At 37.5% G+C, this 8746-nt stretch overlaps 1 protein-coding gene across 3 annotated transcripts in view; it reads left to right on the forward strand.

Annotated features, from left to right (window-relative positions):
• Positions 1-8539, forward strand: part of NIPBL (NIPBL cohesin loading factor) — a 197764-nt gene extending 189225 nt beyond the window's left edge. For 2 of the 3 annotated variants that reach the window (XM_054555486.2, XM_024247027.3), the window contains 5 exons: positions 293-439; positions 1999-2273; positions 3954-4128; positions 6936-7124; positions 7676-8539. In XM_054555486.2, the coding sequence (XP_054411461.1) occupies positions 293-439; positions 1999-2273; positions 3954-4128; positions 6936-7124; positions 7676-8041 (1152 nt within the window). In that variant the 3' untranslated portion in view covers positions 8042-8539. Of the gene's footprint in view, positions 1-292; positions 440-1998; positions 2274-3953; positions 4129-6935; positions 7166-7675 lie in introns of all 3 variants that reach the window. The other variant, XM_024247028.3, reaches the window with a different exon arrangement.
• The last annotated feature ends 207 nt before the right edge of the window (positions 8540-8746 follow it).

Raw genomic sequence — 8746 nt, forward strand, 5'->3', positions numbered from 1 at the left:
CATTATAAAATTTAAAAAAAGGGCCTAAGATTATTTTATAAAATTCCATTTCTGTTCCCCCTTTTCCCTTTTTCTTACACCTGTCTCCCTTTCCCTTTTTCCCCCTTCTATATTTCTGTCTCTCCTCCTCTCCCTCTGTCTCTCTGTGTCTCTCCCGACTCCGTGTGTGTCTGTTTATCTCTGTCTAACATTAAGTGAGGTGAAAGTGCCCTGTATTTTTTCTAAAAAAGGTTTTTTGGTTGGGTTTCTAGATTATCCGCTAAACATGTGTGCTTTTTCTTAAAATTTACAGAAAACAGACGTGACTATGCTCTTGTATATAGCAGACAATCTAGCCTGTTTTCCATACCAGACACAGGAAGAGCCGTTGTTTATAATGCATCATATAGACATTACACTCTCAGTTTCTGGTAGTAACCTACTGCAGTCATTCAAGGAGGTAAGTTACACACATTACTATTCTTAATCCATCTGTCAAAGTGCAGGCATGCTGTTTTCACTGTTTTGTTTCTCATTATTCTTTTTATCCTCTTCACGAGTATATAAAATCTTTCTAAGTGAACTTAATGAAATCTGGGCAGTACTTGACTTGGGAGAGGATGTACATTGCCACTTTACTTCTATTTAGAAACATCTAAAATACATATATGGATTGTTCTGTTGATAAGCCATCACATTTATTTTTCTCACTTTAAGCACTGACCTTAAGTGTTTGCATCCATTCATACATTCATTTAAACTCCATTTTAAAACATTATTCTGTAAATCTTGTAATGCTGTAATCATAACATTACACATGAAAATATATAGCTTATTTACACTTATACAGAAAATGTATGACACCATTGACTTTCTTATCCCTCAACTATAGCACCGTAATAGAGTTTGCATATGTGTGCCCAAAATCTTTTACTAAATTTCCTGTTGAACCTTCCATTGTTTCTGTCATGACTTTTAGGAGGAATGTAATTTATTTAATTACAAAAGTACCTGCTGTAGCACTAGGCATATAGTAAGCACTCAGTAAATTCTTTACAAATTGAATATTCTCATGTATCTAATGATCCAAGTAGATCTCATTTTACAAAATTGTATTGCTCACAACTCAGCCTTGTCAGACTAGTAAATCAGACAGATTATTTTAGATGCCTCCCGAGGGCTGGAATTACAGAGGTGTCTTAAACCCTTACTACTTGAAGTGTGGACCACACACCAGCAGCAGTGGTTTCACCTGAGAGCTTATTAAAGCTGTAGAACCTCAGGCCCCACCCAGATTTTCTGAAACAGAATCTGCATCTTCAACAAAATCCACAGATGTTAATACGCACATTTAAGTTTGAGAAGTTAATAATTCCCAGGAGCTTTAGCCCTCATGTTCTCTTATTTTACCTACTTACTGGTATGGCTATCTTTATAAATGTTTCTTCCACTTTTGAATAAATGTTGTTATAATGTGCCCCACACACACACACCACACAGCCTGCTTAAATGCAGTTGACTTTGTTTCTAAGACCTAACATTTTCATAAAGTACAAAGAAACAGGATTTAAGTCTTCAGAGAAAATTGCTTATTATCTTGCCAAAATGTTCTTGAAAAGGAGAGTTTGCTAGAAGCTGGGATGTCCAAAATTACTTTATTCTCCTCAGTTAAATTATAGTTACTGCTTTTCCTCTATAATGACTTACCTATGCACCAAATTGGTACTTTTATAACTATCTTTTATTACTATCCTTAGAAGAAAATTGTTTCCCTTTGAATGATATTTCAGAAGGATTTTTTTGAAGGAGTGGTTGTGGGGGAGGGGGTGGATATTATATATCATTGTATTCAGTTTTAGAAACTATACCCTAAGATTACATATCCAGTTGTTGACATAAAGTCAAGAGGTTTATAAAATATTAGTTTAAGGAAGCTTTTTCAAGCTGTTGAATGGAGCATACTTATATTTACTAGTGGCATTTTGTTTTTATTGTTTATCAAACAATTTTTTCTTTCAGTCTATGGTAAAGGACAAAAGGAAAGAGAGAAAATCATCACCTAGTAAGGAAAATGAGTCAAGCGACAGTGAAGAAGAAGTTTCCAGGCCTCGGAAGTCACGGAAACGTGTAGATTCAGATTCAGATTCAGATTCAGAAGACGATATAAATTCAGTGATGAAATGTTTGCCAGAAAACTCAGCTCCTTTAATTGAATTTGCAAATGTGTCCCAGGGTATTTTATTACTTCTAATGTTAAAACAACATTTGAAGAATCTTTGTGGATTTTCTGATAGGTAAGGTTACATAAGCAGTGAAAGAAAAACCTTCACTCTGTTCAAATAATAAATATTTGGGCTGGGTGTGGTGGCTCATGCCTGTAATCCCAACATTTTGGGAGGCTGAGGCGGGCAGATCCCCTGAGGTCAGGAGTTTGAGACCAGCCTGACCAACATGGTGAAACCCCATCTCTATTAAAAATACAAAAATTAGCCAAGTGTGGTGGTGCACGCCTGTGACCCCAGCTACTCGGGAGACTGAGGCAGGAAAATCGCTTAAACCTGGGAGGCAAAGATTGCAGTGAGCTGAGATTACGCCACTGCACTCCAGCCTGGGCAACAGAGCGAGACTCCGTCTAAAAAAATAATAATAAATATGAAACCCAGTTTTGTTTGCATGCTTACTTTAATGTTAGAAATGTTCCTTTTTTAAAAAGGAGTTTATTCTCTTCTATTGCTGGATAGTGTTCTATTGTGTAATATGCCATAATTTATTTTTGTTAAAGGGAAAAAAACATATTCCTATACTTGTTGGTAATGCATTACAAATTGAAGGACTTATTTTGTTGATTTCCTTAAAAAGACTCAGGCTAACCTTAAAATAGATTACAAGTTTAAGTTTTTAAAGAGCTCTGAAGTAACAGATGTAAACCAACTAAACTGAGCTCCAGTAGAACTCAAATAGTATTTAAAGTACTCTATAAAGTAAGAGAGAGAAAAGGTACAGCTATTATAAACACCCTGTAGTTTTACCCACCAGTAGTCATTAAAGATACCTTTTTTCTGCCTGTAACCATGGAATTTTGGTCATTTTTTACATTCATTGAAATCTAAGATTGGGAATCACAAAATCAAATGTTAATAGGCCACCTGGTCAATGGCCAACTGGAAAGAGTGTGTTTCATGTAAAGAGGTCATTTAAGTGGACCTGTCTCAAGTTTCCATAAGCTTGTTGCCAAAGGAGAGGGTGGGCATAATGTGGCCAGAGCTCCCACTTTTTCAGGAGACACTAGAAATCCAGATTTTTAAGAGGAATATCTCTGTATTTGTTTGAAACAGGGTCTCGCTCTGATGCCCAGGTGGAGTGCAGTTATGCAATCATAAACTCCTGGGCTCGAGTAATCCTCCTACTTCAGCCACCTGAGTAGCTGGGAGTACAGATGCATGCCACCACACCCAGCTAATTTTTTTTATTTTTTACTTGTAGAGATGATGTCTAGTTGTGTTGCTCATGGTAGTCTTGAACTCCTGGCCTCAAGTGATCCTCCCACACTGGCCTCCCAAAACTCTGAGATTATAGGCATGAGCCACTGCTCCTGGCCTTATAAGGAATATCTTGATGTTAAATGTTGGCAAGATGCAAAATAATTTAAAACCTTTTAAGGTTTTGAGGCAATGCTAAGGAGTTGGAAAGATTTTTAAGCAGAGTTGTTAATAACCTGAAACAGGTTTATAAACAATCATTCTGGCCACTATATAGAGGATGGATAGGTTGGGGGTGGGGGAGCAACTAGTAGAAAGAGGTAAACCAGTTAGGTGGTATTAAGTAATTGTATTGAAGCTGTCCTAGGATCACAATAGTATTAAAAATAGACATGAGTAATTTCATTAATATGGTGCTTCCTACCTATAATTGGATTTCTCCAAATATGTTGTTTCCATAGTTTTAAAGTTTTTGGTGTTGTTTTCCCAAAACAGTAAAATTCAGAAGTACTCTCCATCTGAATCTGCAAAAGTATATGATAAAGCGATAAACCGAAAAACAGGAGTTCATTTTCATCCAAAACAAACACTGGACTTCCTGCGGAGTGACATGGCTAATTCCAAAATCACAGAAGAGGTGAAAAGGAATATAGTGAAACAGTATCTAGATGTGAGTAGTAAAACCAAAAGTTTTTACTTCTCATAAGGGCTTTTTTGACAAGTAAATGTGGGGGGCCGGTGGGGAGATGACTATCTCCTTCACATTGAATATAAGCTTCATGAACTATCAAGATAATTTTTCTCTATGTTGTTTTAATGAGTTACTTTAAGCTTGTCTTTCCCATTGCACCCATGGCATCCTAATTATTTTTTCTTAGGAAACAGCAGCCCACGAATAATTTTATTTTAGTAAAAATGAAAGATTATAGGAAAACCTGTGTGTGTGTTTTGTAGTTGTCCCCTGGTATCTGTGGGAAATTGGTTCCAGTCCCCCCATGGATACCCAAATCCTCCGATATTCAAGGGCCTGATAAAAAATGGCATAGTAGTCTGCGTGAGGTGGCTCACGCCTGTCATTCCAACGCTTTGGGAGGCCATGGCAGGTGGATCACTTGAGCTCAGGAGTTTGAGACCAGCCTGGGCAACATGGCAAATCCCCATATCTATAAAAAATACAAAAAATTACCTGGGGGCAGTGGTGTGTACTTGTAGTCCCAGCTACTCAGGAGGCTGAGGCAGGAGAAGTGCTTGAGCCTGAGAGGCAGAGGTTACAGTGACCTGAGATTGCGCCTTTACACCCCATACTGGGTGACAGGAGTGAAACCCTGTCTCAAAAAAATTATTTAAAAAGCATAGTATTTGCATATAACCTACATACCTCCTCCTATATACTTTAAATCATTTCTAGATTACTTATAATACCTAATACAATGTAAATGCTATATACATAGTTGGTATACTGCATTGTTTTTTAAGTTGTATTATTTTTTATTGTAATGCTGTTTGTTTTGTTTTGTTTTGAGACGGAGTTTCACTCTTGTTGCCCAGGCTGGAGTGCAATGGCACGATCTCGGCTCACCACAACCTCTGCCTCCCGGGTTCAAGCGAGTCTCCTGCCTCAGCCTCCTACATAGCTGGGATTACAGGCGCCTGCCACCACGCCCGGCTAATTTTTGTATTTTTAGTAGAGATGGAGTTTCACCATGTTGGCCAGGCTGGTCTCAAACTCCCGACCTCAGGTGATCCGCCGGCCTCCCAAAGTGCTGGGATTACAGGCATGAGCCACCATACCTGGCCAGTGCTGTTATTTTTTATTGTGGCATTTTCCAAATAGTTTTTGATCCACTGTGGGTCGAATCCGCAGGTGCGGAATCCGGGGACACAGAGGGCTATGTTTTTAATTCAGAAAAATACATGGCTTATATGTCATAAAAGGTAAAACTGCAAGCAGTCATTCTCTTACCCTGTTTGGCCATTCTGTTCCTTTCTTTTCTGATAACCAATATTATTTCTGATAACCAACATATTTTCGTATGTTCTTATATGAGTAATGCCAATATATATATTTGTAGATTTTCTCACTTAACAAGTATGCAAATTTATGTATATAAAATGTGCTTTTAAAATAGAGACAGATAATAGACTAGAGGTTACCAAGGACCGGGAAAGGAAAGAACGGGGAGTTATTGTTTAATGAGGACAGAGCTGTGGTTTCCAGTGATTAAAAAAAAAAAAAAGAAAGAAACAGCTCTGGAAATGGATAGTGGTGATAGTTGTACAACATGCCAATGAATTATACATTTAAAATGGTTAAACTGGTAGGCTGGGCATGCTGGCTTATACCTGTAATCTTAGCACTTTGGGAGGCCTATGTAGGAGGTTTGCTTGAGTCCAGGAAGTCCAGGCCAGCCTGAGCAACAGGGCAAGACCCTGTCTCTACAAAAAATACAAACATTAGCCAGAAATGGCATTGTGCACCTGTAGTCCCAACTGCTGGGGAGGCTGAGGTGGGAGGACCACCTAAGCCTGGGAGGTGGAGGCTACAGTGAGCCATGATCATGCCACTGCACTTCAGCCTGAGTGACAGAGTGAGACCCTGTCTCAATTTAAAAAGAAAAAAAAAGGGTTAATCTGGCAAATTGTATGATATTTCTGTTTTACCACAATATAAAAGTTTTTTAAAATATTTTTGAAATTAGAGGACTGTCCTAAAAAATAAAAATAAAGTTTTATATTTTAATCTACTTAATTTCAGGTGCAGTGGCTCCCAAGCACTTTGGGAGGCTGAGGTGGGCAGATCACTCGAGGCCAGAGGTTTGACACCAGTTTGGCCAACATTGCAAAACCCCATTTCTATTTTTTCTTAAAAAAATTTTTAAAAATCTACTTTAAAGCAAGTAGCTGAACATAAAAATAAGGTTTTTTGAACTAAGAATATAATCTACACAGTGGCTTTTCATATTATCCATTGACTGCAAACCTTACACACTCTAAAATTTAAAAATATTTTAGTTCTTATTTAAAATTTTTCAGCATTCTTTGCTTTCTCTTGCATCCTCTTAGCAGAGAGCAAAGAGGGGAGATAACTAGAAAATGTCTATCAGTATTATCACCTGGTTGCTTGATGACTTGGACCAAGGGTCTGAAAACTCTGGCTGTTTTTCTATCTAACCCATTGCCTGTTTTTGCAAACGAAGTTTTACTGAAAACATTCATGCCCACTCATTTATTTGTCTGTAGCTGCTTTCATACTACAGTGGCAGAATTGGGTAGTTGTGACAGACTATTTGGCCTTCAAAATGAAAAATATTTACCACCTGGCTGTTTACAGAAAATGTTTACTAGCCCCTGACTTAGATGATGGCTAACGTCTGTTTCACCCACACCAAACTACTGCCATAGAAAACATTTAGGAATTTGACAATCTTGCTTGAAATATTTACTTAAAATTCTGAAATAATATCTGTTTTTTTGTAGTTCAAACTTCTCATGGAACATCTGGACCCTGATGAAGAAGAAGAAGAAGGGGAGGTTTCAGCTAGCACAAATGCTCGGAACAAAGCAATTACCTCACTGCTTGGAGGAGGCAGCCCTAAAAATAATACAGCAGCAGAGACAGAAGATGATGAAAGTGATGGGGAGGATAGAGGAGGAGGCACTTCAGGGGTGAGGCGGAGGAGGAGTCAACGTATTTCGCAGCGTATTACGTAAAATGATTTTTATGTGCTTATATATGTCAGTCTATTAAATGTACACCAAGTAATGTAATACTTAAAAGAGAAAACATTTTGTAGATAGAGATTCTCTACTTACCCATTTATACATCCTTTTGTAGAAAGTTTAACATAAAAAACAATAAAAAAAAACAGAAATGAGATTTATCCAGCATAAAGGGTTAATTTTTCTTTGAATTGTATTAATGTGTGTTATTTTTATTGTTGCTAAGTTTTATGTAGCTTTATGGTTCATATGTATATATAATTTTATATATCAGTAAGAGTAAAGACACGGGTACAAATTAAGAGTTATATGGTTTTACAAGTATATGTTAACCCCTTGGCGCTGGCGGTCACGGTGCGGTCTCATTGCCGGCAATGGAAGTGTGCCGGGAAATCCCAACTCCCGGCGTCAAGGGATTAAAAGCAATAAAAACAATAATTTCACTAAAATTCTTTTGTGTAACACTTGGTCTTTTTTCCCCCCTCCCAATGTTTTAGTCATTGAGAAGGTCAAAACGAAATTCAGACTCTACGGAGTTGGCAGCACAGATGAATGAAAGTGTTGACGTCATGGATGTCATCGCTATTTGCTGTCCAAAGTACAAAGATCGACCACAAATTGCAAGAGTAGTACAGAAAACCAGCAGTGGCTTCAGTGTTCAGTGGATGGCAGGCTCCTACAGTGGCTCCTGGACTGAGGCTAAGCGCCGTGATGGCCGCAAACTGGTGCCTTGGGTAGACACTATTAAAGAGTCAGACATTATTTACAAAAAAATTGCTCTAACGAGTGCTAATAAGCTGACTAATAAAGTTGTTCAGACTTTACGATCCCTGTATGCCGCCAAGGATGGGACTTCCAGCTAATGAATTTGTACATGCAGCCAAATTTACAGGAATTTTTTAAAAGGCAGAAAAACTTGAAATACCAACATTCTGGCAAAAAAAAAAAAAAAAAAAATCAGTTTTATGAAGAGTAAGTGGAACCTGGGATGCAGGAACAAAAGAAGGAAATGTTGGGCAAACATTTTTGTGGGAGCTCCCTTCGCTGTTGTGCAGCAGAAACAGATTCTCAGTTCATTTTTACTCCCACTGTATTATAGTTTAACAAAAATTGTTTATATCTTGGAAAAAAACTTCTGTTTAAAAAAAATAAACAAGTGAATGTTGGAAATTAGTCTGTTAATGTTCTTAATAAAGTGTTCTTGGAGTTTAACCTAGCAGCGGATGGCTTTCTTTAGCTTAGCCCAGTTTCCAGGGAAGCATTGTTTTTTCCAGGCTGTAAAATGGCAGAATCTCCTGGATATATAATTTATTCTGTTGAAAAAAAAAAAAGCATGCAGTATCTATGACCTATCTGCAGAAGGAGTTTTTGTAAATGTAGATTTTGATGTATTAGGTCACCCTGAAAACAATACAAGAAAAGGGATCCCCAGGTAATCTGGTGGAGCGAATACTGCAATAAATTTTTTTACTTCTCTTTGTTACTTGTCTGTTTCCATTTGAATTTCTTATTGTAAAAATCTGTTTAAATCCATTTATATTATTTTACAGTCTTTTATGTAAAATTTA

Source organism: Pongo abelii, chromosome 4, assembly GCF_028885655.2.
Source record: "Pongo abelii isolate AG06213 chromosome 4, NHGRI_mPonAbe1-v2.0_pri, whole genome shotgun sequence".
In the NCBI taxonomy this organism is placed as follows: domain Eukaryota; kingdom Metazoa; phylum Chordata; class Mammalia; order Primates; family Hominidae; genus Pongo; species Pongo abelii.